A 14316-nucleotide genomic window follows, 5' to 3' on the forward strand; every position below is an offset into this window, starting at 1 on the left:
GAAAGTTATGAGGTTCATTAATCATTATGTGATCGACCATTGGAGCACATCTAGACAAATTAGAACTGTTAAATACCAAGTCCAACATGAATATTGCTACTTCTATTGACAACAATTAGAACAGTTATACTCAATAAATTTCAAGAAGACAACACTGAAGCATAGTTCTGCTGGATCCTCAATTGGATTGCTCATATGAAAAATTCAGTCAAAATCAACATTATATGATACAGTACAGTAGTACACAAATTTTGTTACTAAAATATCAATTCAATTGATAAATACACAGGAAATTGACAATCCAAGCCGACTTTGAAAACTGCCCGAGTGAGAATCGAATTAAACCAAGAGAATAAGAACAGCAATTTAAAGGTGGCCTGTTAAGCAATCCAAACATCTGAAACCGGAAAGTACAACAGATTGGGTGAGAGGCTATAAGGAAATTCCTGTTAATCATCTATGCTAACTAATAAGTCATGAAGGATTTTCTAAGGCACCCCTGGGGTCGGGAGATAAAACCGATGAAGATAAATTGCATCTAATTTACAAGAATACAAACTGGCAGGGTCATGCCACTCGGTAAATCATAGGGCAGTGTTGGGATTGTTTCCAGCAAGAATTAGAGAGATCTCAAGCCCTCGACTGAAAGCCTGGTTGAACATAAGACGAGTTTGGAATGTTGATACAAATGGAAACCATGAAAGGAATGCAATGGGAATAAAGACGAGCATCCCCATCCCAGCATCATATAGCCGAGCAATTGAGCGAATGGATTTCCAGAGTCCCAGTCTCTTTATCAAAGGTTTCCAAGCTGCTGCAATCTGAAAAAGTGAATATTCTATGTCAGGACAGGATTCTAAAATTTAACAAAGCTGGGGGAAAAGTCAATATCTTTTGATTCCATCCAATTCCTGACCATCAGAATGAACATAGAAGTGTACACACATATATATAGAGTAATAAAACAAAAACTAAGATCATATTTACTAAAATGATTAGATACTTTTGTTAAAAGCATTCCCAAACACACCTAAAAGATCATTTTGTTATTGACAACGGGCAAAACTAAAATAGTCTTGACAAAGGACGTGACCGGGGTATGACATTCACTATTTTATTTTTTGGTACCCAGTTATACTCTCAAATCAACCAAGATAAATGTGGTAGTAAGACAACAGGACAACTAGATTTGGGAACTCACAGAAAGAATGCCCCATCCAGTAGGTAGGAATGCCAAGATGCAAGCAAATACATCAGGCAGTGACAAATCTGTAATAGCAACCGCAACTGCCAGGCCAGCCAGCGTCAAAAAGAAAGAAAGACCTTGGATAAATCGCAACAAAAGCTGGAAATTGACAGTCATCTTCTGGCTGAAGGTAAACACCTGCCAAACCGAGAGATGCGGAAGATCAAATGACTATCATACATACAAATTGGTAAACATGTACTATTCATAACTTTGATATTGAATTGCACATACCTTGAAAAGAACGATAAGCCCAGCTAACACGATCCAGGAGAACCCATATACCTAAAAAGTTGCCAATTTTGGAGTTTACAAGTTGATCAGAAAGAAAATATGGAAAGGCTATAAAATAATCTGAAATGATTATCAAGGCTTTTTAAAACATGAAACTTATTTAGAAGCTGCCATTCGTAAAACTATTTGATGGCTAAAAAATATAAAAAAATTAAAACAGCTGCTCATAAAAAACATATAAACAAAACTTGGATATTTTGAAAATTTTCTTCCAATATTGGTAAATGTAAGTGAAAAAACAGGGAAAAAAAGTTCAATAGAGAAACCATACCGACAATGATGTGTTTGATCCCTGCACATGGAGCTTATAAACAATTCCGTATTGAAAAATAAAAAATCTTAGATTTAAAATAGTCTCTGCTATCCGGCCTTCAAAGGTTTTTATGTGCGCCTGCAAAAGGAATTTCTATTTAGACTAGAAAAGAACGAGTATATCTAATATATAGAAGTTTTTCTACATCTGATTATCTAATTACCTAAATTTAACAGTCTTTACACAATACAGATTTTAACTTTTTCACTGACTGAAAGTAAAAAAATTAAGAATAAAGAACTAGGACCCAAATTGCCGGTTCCATAACACTGTACACCACAGATGTAACGAGCACTACATTAAAAATTTATATACAAGGAAAAACAAAGAAAAATAATAAAAACTTGAATTACCAGTTCCGAGTCCCACCATGCTTCCCAACTTTCTTCACCCTTAACACCAATTCCACCACGGTAAAAAAGCCAATTGGTCCATTCCCTGAAATCCTCCACTGTCCTGAAAGGAAATATAGATAATCAGAAATGGTTTTAATTAGGGCTTTAGTGATGTCCCGTTTCCATGCTAAAGGGAATAGATAATAAGAAATGGTTTTAATTAGGGCTTTAGTGATGTCCCGTTTCCATGCTAAAGGGAATAGATCTTTAAGGTGCCCAGATTTTTGTTTTGCTGTAGATTATAGTCAAAATCAACAAAGGAAAATATGTTGTGGCAAAGATGACTTACTTTTGCCACTCAAACCCAGACGGATTGAACAGATAGGGAGCAAAAAGCCAAGATATTGCCATGAACCAACTGCTAAGAGTTACAAGTATGTATGCTAATGAACCACCTGAACTATATCCGTAGGCCATGTATACAACCAACAGAAGCACAACTTCCAATCTGAAAACACAATAATGTATTTATTAAAATTGTAAAAATAAAAGATAGCGTCTATAGTACTGCTCAAAGCTTGAAAAAGGAGTAATTTACGTAATCAGCAGAGTGCAAATAAGACATAAAATCTCTCATGTGAAATAGGAAAGAATGGCACAAACCCTTTAACAAAATGGCTGCGGGAGTACAGTCGGTAATTTTCAGAGAATTTGATATGGCGAACCACAAATCCCCTTCCAGTTGCATGATACTGTATAGAAGTAGAGTTTTTAAAATACTACAAGGTCTCTTGAAAAATGACAAGTGAGCAGAAAATATAGCAGAACAAACCTTCGCACCACCATGAAGAATTGTTCGGCCAAAATAGTGAGTTTTTGTGCCAAGAGAGAAGGTGAAGAAGACAGAACAAAGCTGAAGCTGCATGGTTATGAAGCTTACAATAGCCTGCAACCAGGATCCAGAGTAATAAATGAGACGAAAACAAAAAGATTGCTGGAGAAAAATATAACTAAACAATGATCTCATTGCTAAGACTATAGCTTTACTGGCATTAAGCATATATGATAACCTCGAGGTTAGAGGTTCAATCCCCCCACACCTCAATCATCAAAGAAGAAAAGGAAAAAAAGGACTGTTTGAACTTGCTCTTGCATATGACAAGCATGGATGCTTCATTGACCAAACAGCATTTGTGGTTAATTTTGAAGCTAATCTTTCAGATGTGAGAGAGAGAGAGGGAGAGACCAACAATGATAGCAGTTCATGATCGTACAGGAGCAGTCAACTGTTTTGCATACAAAAAATGAGGTATATATTTGAATAGTAGCATTTACCCTGAAGAAACCTTGCTCCAATATGAATCCCAAGATCATAGGCACGGCAGTGAAGATACCAATTTGGATGAGAAACTGTGTATTCAATGCAGCTGACAATGCAGTATTATCTGTAATATTAGCTCTATCTTCAATGGTCTCACCAACTCCAGATAGTGCCTGAAACAAAACCACGCATCAGTTTACACCACATTTTTTACTGGGAAAAAGAAGGAAACATGTTAATACATAAATATTTAAACTAGTCGCAAATAGGAGTGCAAGTTGAAGCCCAAAAAACCAGAAAGACCTAGTCCAATTTGCAAAAATTGGTCCCAGCATCAATTTGGTAAACAAGCAGAGAAAACGAGTACCTCAAATCAGAAATAAATAAAAAAATATTAATTAAAGAGCATTAACAAGGTACACATTGAAGCCCACTACTTGACTAACTGCACAGGAGTCTACCTTTAACTGTACCAATCAAATAGTTTTAGTGCCTATGAGAGTTGAAGAAGACTTGGGACTCGTTTGGTTGGAGGTTTTATGAGGAGGGAATGAATTTGGGCAGTTAAAGCCCACGTTTGTTTGATGAGCTTTGTCCATTTTCCTGGGATATCATTTTCCCAGGCATCTTTATTACTATCCGCAGTTGGATTTTCTTTACCTTGCAAAATGGTGGAATTCTTACAATCCTTTCCCTCGTGCAAACTTCTTTTTATTATATTATTCTTATTTTAACTTTTTCTCTTACTTGCCATTTCCTTATTTTATATTTTTTGATAATATAAACTTTACAAAAATATATTTTCTTATATTATTTAATTAAAATTAAAATTAGAATATAATTAATTCGATATTCTATTAAATATATTAATTAGTTAGTTTTAATTATAAACTATTCAACTTTCAAATATTTACATTTAATATTATAATAGATTCTTAATTATATTTTATCAATATATTGAATGATATTTATTCTCTAATGAATCAATTTATTACAATTATATAAGATTGTCAAACTTAATTTCATTAATTAAATACAAAATAAATAAAATTTCATAAAATCCTGAATCCTGATAACATTCTCATGTACAACCCAACACTGTTGGGTTATCTTTGATTCCCCCACATTATATATCCAGACATCTAATATTCGCCGACATTTATAAAACCTTGACCAAATCACCCCTCAAGACTTTATATTCTAGAGGCACAGGTTACTTCCAAACTGTTCGTGAAATTCATGGATGATGGTCATCAGGACAATTATAAATTTACATCATACTACAAAGCAACTAACTTCTACCCAAGAAAACTGAACCTTATATAAAACATAATTGCACAAGATAAAACTTACCAAATATGCTTTTCCATAGAGAAAAATGTACACAGTCAGCACCGTTAACTGCAGAAGATTATAAATAAAGAAAATATATCAGATGTCTTAAAATTTATGATAACAAAATTATGAGGCTGGACTTCAACTACTCGTTAAGATACAGTCTTGTTCTATAAACAGTAAAAGGTCCTCAGTAAAAATTATTTTGTTCAATTGTTCTTGTTAAAATATTGCAACAAATTTTACTTTGATGGGAACATTGTTTTGTTTCTTTTATTAAAAAAGGACCCTCAATATTTTTCCTAAGATGAGTAAACATACATAGCAGGATATGTCATAAGTTAATACAAATTGGAATCAGTTGGTATCTAAACTTAAAGTAGGAAATAGGAATAATCAAGATATTCTATAATACATCAGGGACGTCCAGATGTCATTAGCTAAACATACTCAAGTTTAAAATAGCAAGGAAAAGCAAAAACAAGATTGAATTCTAATTTTGGGGAATGACAAACAGCAAGACTTAGCAAACCACAATTTCTTTTTCCAGATAAACAAATAAAAAATATCTCTACTAGCGGGAAATTCAAACTCTCTCTCCTGTTCAATAGGTTCTAACGAGCTTAGAAAATGAGTAATCATTGCTTAATAATGTACATGTGACACGTACCATAGTGCAAAAGTAGTAGCCAACAGTGGTGAAATAGAATGACATCATCCGGAAAAAATCAAACAGTTGGCCAAGCCTATATACATCACGGCTAAGAACCTGTTCTCCATTACCACCAGCAACCTTTCCTTCGAAAAGAGCAATCTGATTGAGACCAACATCTCGCCCTTTACCGACCTGACATAACTCAGAACAGTTTTAGTAAGTTCACCATGAACTGATACTGCAGTATTAGAAAATTAAATGATGGAAAATTCCACCTGAATATACTCATGATGAGTAACGTTCCCTTGCCTTAATGTTGTGTTAAATCCTTCAATACAGAAAAGTACTCAGGTAAATGGAGAGATCTTATGCCTCATAAAGAGCAATGAAAAATTCATACCAGTAACGATCAAGAAATGAAATAGTGCATACAATAGTTCAGTGTTTGTTATTCTCTTTTATTAAAGATGTTACAAGTGGAACACAAAAGGCAAGAAATAGATCGTGGTTGTTAAAGACTATTATTGGAATTTCTTTGCATGACTCTTCATCTTATTGAATCAATCAAGGTTGGTTTTTTGTTTAGAAAGAAACCAACGGATCTACAATAATCCTCTTTATTAAGATAGGTTCGTTGTGGCTCGTCTAAGACACTGACAAGACAATGTGCCAATTTCCAAAAAAGTAGGACAACACGTTGAGGACACTTATCTTTTCCAAAAATAAATATAAGTTGTGCATACAAGCAAATAGTGAAATATTACTTTTAAACATCAAAATAATAACCATAAAATTCATGAAAAAAAAAGAAGATTTAACATCCTAATTTTATTGCCACAAAGGTTCCGGTAGTCATTTTTTGATTAATTTCAATATGATTAGAAGATGGCTCTGCAATTCTAATTTTTTAAAAACATGTAACTACAGTAATACAAAAGAAAGAAAGATTTAATAAAAGGACCAAAAAACGTAAAAGAAGAAAAACGAAGAAAATTGAAGCAAAACATAAAAGAAGAGAAATGGAAAAAAAGAAAGATAAAACGGAAGTTAAGAAAAGTAAAGATGGGGAAAACATAGAGAAACGAGAAGAAAAAAGAAGTGGGAGGAAAAGAAACCAAAGTTGCCAGCAGTGGTAATTTGACACCAACATTTGGCCACGTTAGGAGCGTCGGTGATTTATAGCACTCTCTTGTTGAGTTCGAAACTTTTGATCATTAGTTTCGTTTCTAATTAAAAAAAATTTAAACATTTTGCCACCTCGCATGGATTCAACAAAACCATTAATCAAGGGGCATAGTCAAGCATTTTCCAAATGTTAGGAACTTGATTGGTCAATTTTGACACCGAGGGAGTAATATGGCAAAAAAATTCAAAGCCTTGAGAACAAAAAAATGTAATTTAACCAAGAAATTATAAGATATAACAAACAAATGCAGTTGTTTGAACCTTCAACAAATATAAAATTGAACATCGTTAGAAAAATAATACATAACAATAGAGTTCCATAAACTGTCTGTCATTGAGTAACGAAGAATTTTTTTGCATTTCTTTTCTGAAGAAAAAAACAAACGGAAGCAACTAGTGACAATCAATTACAATTATCAGATATAATTACTTGCTCTGACTAGGGAAACAAATAGTTCAAAATGACTTTTGGCAATCAAGTGACATTCAATAGTCTCTTCAATGATTTTGGATGATCAAAAAACATTTATGGTCTTTAAGGTTTGGCCTTTTGGATTTAGCTTCCATTTGGTCCTAGATTTCAAAATGTTACATCTTTACTCCAGAGGTTTAAGCTTTGTTTCAATTTAGTCCTTAGGTTTCAAAACTTACACTTTTAACCTAGATTTTCACTAAATACTCACTATCGAACCCTCACTTCCAGCCTTTGGTGTCAATGTGCATTAACAAATTGAAAATCATTATGAAATGAGATTTTGAATATAATTCTAAAGTTAGGAAACAATAGTGAATTAATCAATTATAATTCTCTTAAGTTAGTTAATAGACATTCAAACTAAAGATTAAAAGTGGGTATTCAGCATAAAAACCAAAAGGTAAAAATCATAATTCTTTACCAAATTGAAACAAGAGTAAATTAAACATTTTTTAACTTGGGGGACATTTAGGACAAGAACTATCCCACGACTATAACAACCACTTCTTCCAACAATAAATACTATTTAAAATTCTCCAATTAGCTACAATCAACATCCTAAATCATCGATTGACCTAAAAGCTCAAGCTGATGGGTGAAGACGAATTGATATTATATCACTTAACAATCCTCCTCACTAGTCGGCTCAATATATGAAAAAGACACCACAAATGAAAATCAATTTTAAGCTAATGGATAAATGTGGATTTAAAACTATATCACTTAACACAACACTATTTCAAAACCTCCTTTTGTTATGGTATTTGCTATTTGCTGTGACTTACTCAATTTTATATGTTTATTTACTATTTTCTTCTAAAACTATAATAGTTTACCCCTCAAACACTTACTATTATAACCTATACTAAAATAACCTTTTTCCTATTTATCGGAGTTTTTTTTTAAAGAATAAAATATAATCCCAAGTCATTCAATGGAACACACTTTTAGCCATTACTTTTTCCTAGGATACTTGTAGAAAAATTGAATTCGTTTAACATCTTTTTTCACAACACACTACAAATTTTTTTGGAAGTGACATATCAATCACATCCTGCCGGTACCAACCATTCAGAAGCTAATAAAGATATGATTTAAATGAAATAGACAGCTTAAATACATCTTAGCAAGTAAAAGAGGATACCTGCAAAGATATCTTCACTAATATTAATAACACGGGACGCCTTGCTGATGCCACCTCGTGTTAGATGAAAAACCCTATCAAAAACATCTGGATGGCCATAATGCATACGCACTCTGACCAAATGTATAAAAAAATTAATCTCAAGAATAAAGCAGAAAAAAAATCTAAAAATACTAATATATTATTGCATGATGGCAAGTACTTACTTCAAAGGATTTGCCAGAACACGCTGACCAAGGGTCACAAAACTAGCTTCTTGATTCGACATGAACGAGGCGAGAGATGAAACACTGCAGACAAATCAATTATTACATGTCATTTAGAATATAGTTGAGGAAAAAGAAGATTTATTAGATACAAATGGAAAGTACCTCCCCGTAAATACATGTTCCCTGACACCCAGTATGGTAGGAGGACGAATACCATGATCACAACCAAACTCCTCAAGAAGATTTCTCATCTTCAATGCTTCTTCGAAGTAATTATCCTAGATTTGTGAAATCTCAAATGTTATAAGCAAAGGAGAAAAATAAGATATGAAAGAGTGTAGAACGTTTATCATTTAGGTATCCTTGCTTACATGTCCTAACAATGACTTCAATAAAAGTTATGGTACAAAACTCCACGAGTTACAATATATACAAGTATTTTTGTTTTTCTTTTCAATAAATTGTTTCGATAAATCACTTCTAAAAGGTGATGTGTTGTGGTATATCTTGTCTTGTTATTGCTAATCCTTAAAACTATAACAAGATGGGTATATCTTTTAAGAATTTGTACTACAACGATGTTTTGGGTAAGATAAACTGTCGCAGACGTGAAATTGTGACCCGATTGCTGACCATCCACCAATAGTCAAGCCATTCAACAAGAAAACCCCACTTGATTGCTTTGGCTCCATGGTTTAGAGACAGCGGGCTTTGTATGATGGTCATCTCCGCCAAGAAAAAGTATACGGTAAAACAAAGGAAATCGATTAGAGAAATTTGTAACTTAGAATGCACTATCTCTCGTGAGAAATCAGCAAAACCTATGCCTAGAGAAGGATCACTGTCCGGTTGATGTGGTTTAGTGAAGTTTTGGAGGACCATTCCCTCCGTGCTTGTGGATTGTTTACTCTCAACCAACTTGACATTTTCCCTTCATCAAGGTCGTTTCCTCGGTTTTAGTCAGTGTGATTACTGTTATGATTATTGTTTGCACCGCTTGTGGAGCATACAGATCGACTTTTTGCTTCATTGTTATGGGGTACATCTTATTGATGATCTTTGGATCGTAGTTTTGATTGGGTCTCGTTCTTCATTCGGTGCTGGGAGGCCTTTTTGTATCATCCATCCAACTTTCATATTTCCGTTTAAATCCTTTTTGTTGTTCCCCTCCCCTTGGTTATAATTGTATTTTGAATTCAGGGTTTCTTCATTCCATTCTTTTTTCTTTTTTAACAAGAAATAAGTCTCTTCATAAAGATAATGGAATGAGACTATTGCTCAAAGTACACGAGATCCAAAATATTCTTTGGATATTTCATTCATCAGTTTGGTTGATTTTTATCCTATATTATTTCACTTCACCTCTCTAAAGGGGTAGGCTAACTCTAGTCCAATCAGTTCTCAATAGTCTTCCTTATTATTTATTCTCCCTTGCTCAAGTTTCGGCCGGTGTTATCAATAGATTGGAAAAGATGATCAGGAATTTTGTTTGGACATGAGGGTCTACTAATTCGATTGCTCACCTCGTCAAACGGGATTGTACTTCCCCCCGATCTGTTATGGTGGTCTTGGGATTGGCTCATGTAGGCAAAAAACCACTGATCTTCTCACTAAATGGTTTTGGAGGTTTAGCACGAAAAATTGTGCCCATTTACGACTTAGAGGAGAATGGGTGGTCAACTAAAGATCCAATCAGAGGGAAATCTTACAGATTATGGGCCGGTATTTTGAAGCACAAGGAGACCTTTAAATTTCCAGCTTTTGTGCTGGGAAAAGGAACCAAAATCAGATTTTGGAAGGACAATTGGTGTGACGTGGAGCCACTTGCAGAAAAATTTCCTAACTTGTTCTCCTTGTCATTGAATAAGGATGTGCTTATGTGGCTGAATGTTGGTGTATTGTTACTCATTCGTGGAACTTGGGCCTTAGAAGAAATATGTTCAATTTTAGAAATTCTTCATCCTTGGGCCCCTCATATGATTAAGTCTTAAATGGACTCCTAATGTAATGGCAACTTTACTACGAAGTCTACTTTTCTCAACTTAACCAAGAGATCCCCTCCATTGCTGTTCCTTTCATTCGTCATATTTGGAAGACTAAAATTCCGAAAAAGGTGAATTTTTTCTAATGGGCGCTTACAGAAGCCTTAACACTCATGAGAAGCTACCAAAAAAATTTCAGTACACTATGCTTAGCCCCTCGATGTGTTGCCTTTGCTTTAAAGAAGAGGAAACCTTGGACCATTTATTTATGTACTCTCTTTACTAAGAAAGCTTGGAACACTTTGTTTAGAATTTTTTATTTGGAGCTTTGTCTTCGTAGTAAGGTTGATAGCTGGATGATTGAAGGGCTCAACGTTAGAGCCTATAGGTCGAAAGGAAACATCTTATGGAGATGTGCTATTCGGTCCCTTTTGTGGTGCATTTGGAAAGAAAGGAATAGTATAATTTTTTAAGATAGCTACAATTCTTTTGATTCTTTTTGGACTGTGTTGCAACACGTGGCTTCTTGGTGGAGTACGAATTACACCAAACACTTTTGTAATTATAGCCTTTCAATGATATTCAACAATTGGAAGGCCATCATTTTTTAGTTTCTTCTGGGGAGGGCCCTCTTGTTCCTTGTCTTTGGGTTGTTCTTTTTTGTTATATAAATCCACATGTTTCTTATAAAAAAACAATATCCTATATATATATATGTACTGCAAGAACTTTATCCTTGTTTTTAACCATTTCTTACATAATCTATTCTCAGTTTAAACAAGCATAGACAACTAGTGAAAATTAAAATATAATACTACATAAAACTGGTAAAACCAAAATATAAACTACAAATTTTCAGTAGAATTGCTTTAGCTCATGGAAAACTCAAAGAAACAACAAAAAATCTAAAAAGTAATTTTCACCTGATTCATATCAATTGTTTGAACAGCATTTCCACGAGTAAAAACAATAGCATGATTTTGATTCTCAGGCTTTCCTTCACCCAATTTTGGATCTCCAGGCAATTTGATAGAATATATCTCCTACAGGAAGGGCAAAATAGAAAAGATAAATCAATCAAGAGGTGGGGGGTAGAATAAAGAAGACAACATGTCGTAACTTAACCAATTACAGTAAGACAGATCTATCAAAGGAAAACACCACCCATCCTAAAATTGAAAATTGTTTCAAGTTAAAACTGGACATAACTATATATAAGGAACTTATAAAGAAAAGACATCGGAAGAGATGACAACAACTAGAAAAGCAAAATTATTAGGAAATTCATTTTACAAATGAGCATGACGTGAAGAATACTTGGCAAGTACTAGTGTTTTATTATTATTTTAATTTTTTTACAAGAAAAAGTGCTAGAATAAAAAACAAGAATAAAGGTGAAAAATATATGCTTATCCATGCAATATAGAAAGGTTAAAGGAAAGAAATAAGACCTTATCCTTTCCATTGATATCAGCCTTCACAAGCTTTGAGTAAAATTCTTTGTGCACCTTGCCATCCTTTAGGCTTTCAATGTCATCGATGTAAGCAATGCGAAGGGCTTCATTTCTATTTAGAAATATTTCAGAGTATAAGACATTATAAACAACAAAGATTATCCTAGGAATAGTTAAACAGTCATACTTCCTTTATGTAGGGGATTCACTGGCAAAAATACAAAGCAACCCACCTTTGCATAAGCAATGCAATGTCAGAAGCCTCTGGTTTTTGTTGTTCTCTTTGTCTTCCATATATCTGACATGTCACAACATATGTAAATTTAAGATCTGCCTGTGCACGTGCTTCAGGAGATAAATCGAAACCCCGAGTATCAGTTGTGTCAGTACAAGGAATGGCAGCTTCCAAATCTGAAATTTTCATATGGTTAGGTAATGCAATATCAGGAGGAACTAGAAAATATTAAATGGTTATTCTGACCTCCGTAAGTTCCTCTTTCTAAATAAGTCTGCAGCATAAGAGCTTTCCGATAGTACATCATTCCACGAACTGCAAAAAAGTTCCAGCACCTTAATCTATACATTTATGGATAAACTATCTTTTGACAACAATGCCCTCACACTTGCAGTTTCTAGATTGCTATTGATACCTAAATTTCAGAGTAAGTATTAAATAGTAATGTCATAAATATATATGTGATGACCTAGTGTTTCATATTTGAAGTTCAGTACAAGAAAAAAAGAAATTACAAAAAACGCATAAAAACTAATTTCAATAATAAGCTATCCATTTTTACTAATATGGATAATGTCATAATTACATTCTAGAATGCCTAATATAAAATGATACTATATAAAGAAAACATCAAGTGCGTTGAGATTACACTTAATGATCATGATGGATAAAGAACTCAGTACTTAATTTTTTAGTCTTTTTAGAATTTGGTCATTAATTTTTTAGTCTTTTTACAATTTGATCATCAAGTGCGTTGAGATTACACTCAAACTCATTCTTTACGTATTGATTTTGAATTTCTTTTCAATCATTATTGTCACTAAACATAAACTCTAAACAACAAAATGATGATGTAATGTTGAAATAAACATACCATATTTTGATTTGATAATATAACTTTAAACATGTAACAACTTATTAACATTACTGATTTTAGGTTCTTATGTCGTCCATCTTTCATTTAATGATTGTAAAGACTCAATTGAGAACAAAAGGTCATACATATAGAAATAATTAAAAATTACTTTTTAAAATATCAGAGACCAAATTAACCAAACCATTAGGGACTGAGTTACATATTGCCATCTTTTAAGCATTAACAATCTTGAACAAATATAACTATACCTAAAAACTAATAATTTATAATTCTCAAATTCATTTTAATAATTTATACTAATTGCTATTAGATTGATTTTAAATAAAAAGTATTCTTGTAAATTATCAAAGAGCTAGGACAAACTCAACTATTTAAAAAGAAATGAATTTTGCTGATATAATCAAACAAAATGGAAAGATCATGTGCAAACCACATGTAAAAGACAAGTGAATTTTGAAATGATATCTATATTTCATCAATACCCATGTAAAATTCAGAATTTCAGGCAGGTAAATGAACAATTGATGGACAAGTAATATTTTCAAGATAGCATAAAATTTACCAGTCCTTGCTAACGTCTGTCCCCTATAAGAGGCCCAAAACCGCAGTGCAAGAATGTCATTAGCGTTATCGAACGATTCTGGGTCAACTTCATTTTCATCTCGGCCAATTCGAGCAAGAAAGTTTTTCCACTCATCTATCATGTTTTTATTTAATTAGCAAGAAAAAGTAGGACGAGAAGGGCAAGAAAGAACACAAAAATAAAGAGAAATCAATGTTGGTGAAATGTCCACAGCCAAATGATACTGAGTTGTAATGAGATTACACTAAAAAGATACACATTAAATTACAATTTTTCAACTATGAACCAAACCAATACAATCAACTCTCTAACATACCACAATTAAGGAAAAAAAAAACCCAACCGGTGACTACCATGACCATTTGGTATCCCTCTTGTAAATTTATTTTGATAATGAAAAGGTTGTTTCTTGTCACACACACGCTAACAACAATTTAAAAAAAAAAACAAAAAACAGTACTTTTCATTGATGAAATAAAAAGAGATCAATGCTCAAAATACAATCAAACATAGGAGCAAGAACTACACGATCAAGACTATCAGATAATCATTTGAAGAGGCAGCTTCCTTAATAAAAATGGAAGAATCTATAGCCCTGAGAGAAGAATTGTTCTGTAATGCTAGAGTTCATGAGGGGTGCATGAATGGGAGTCTTCCCTCACTATTGACACGC

The 14316-nt window shown here is 33.3% G+C and overlaps 1 protein-coding gene across 1 annotated transcript in view; it reads right to left on the reverse strand.

The window, feature by feature from the left end:
- Positions 1 to 155: 155 nt before the first annotated feature.
- LOC101216435 (callose synthase 9) overlaps positions 156 to 14316 on the reverse strand; it is a 54198-nt gene continuing 40037 nt past the window's right edge. The window contains exons 33-52 of the mRNA XM_011661797.2: positions 13623 to 13757; positions 12430 to 12498; positions 12182 to 12359; positions 11946 to 12060; positions 11418 to 11537; positions 8675 to 8790; positions 8510 to 8593; positions 8304 to 8416; positions 5775 to 5827; positions 5515 to 5691; positions 4863 to 4910; positions 3524 to 3682; positions 3021 to 3134; positions 2852 to 2940; positions 2538 to 2696; positions 2207 to 2309; positions 1812 to 1931; positions 1481 to 1531; positions 1202 to 1384; positions 156 to 821 (exon numbers count right to left, since the gene is read on the reverse strand). Of these exons, the coding sequence (XP_011660099.1) occupies positions 585 to 821; positions 1202 to 1384; positions 1481 to 1531; positions 1812 to 1931; positions 2207 to 2309; positions 2538 to 2696; positions 2852 to 2940; positions 3021 to 3134; positions 3524 to 3682; positions 4863 to 4910; positions 5515 to 5691; positions 5775 to 5827; positions 8304 to 8416; positions 8510 to 8593; positions 8675 to 8790; positions 11418 to 11537; positions 11946 to 12060; positions 12182 to 12359; positions 12430 to 12498; positions 13623 to 13757 (2423 nt within the window). The 3' untranslated portion in view covers positions 156 to 584. The remainder of the gene's footprint in view (positions 822 to 1201; positions 1385 to 1480; positions 1532 to 1811; positions 1932 to 2206; positions 2310 to 2537; positions 2697 to 2851; positions 2941 to 3020; positions 3135 to 3523; positions 3683 to 4862; positions 4911 to 5514; positions 5692 to 5774; positions 5828 to 8303; positions 8417 to 8509; positions 8594 to 8674; positions 8791 to 11417; positions 11538 to 11945; positions 12061 to 12181; positions 12360 to 12429; positions 12499 to 13622; positions 13758 to 14316) is intronic.

Source organism: Cucumis sativus, chromosome 1 (genome assembly GCF_000004075.3).
Source record: "Cucumis sativus cultivar 9930 chromosome 1, Cucumber_9930_V3, whole genome shotgun sequence".
NCBI classification, from domain to species: domain Eukaryota; kingdom Viridiplantae; phylum Streptophyta; class Magnoliopsida; order Cucurbitales; family Cucurbitaceae; genus Cucumis; species Cucumis sativus.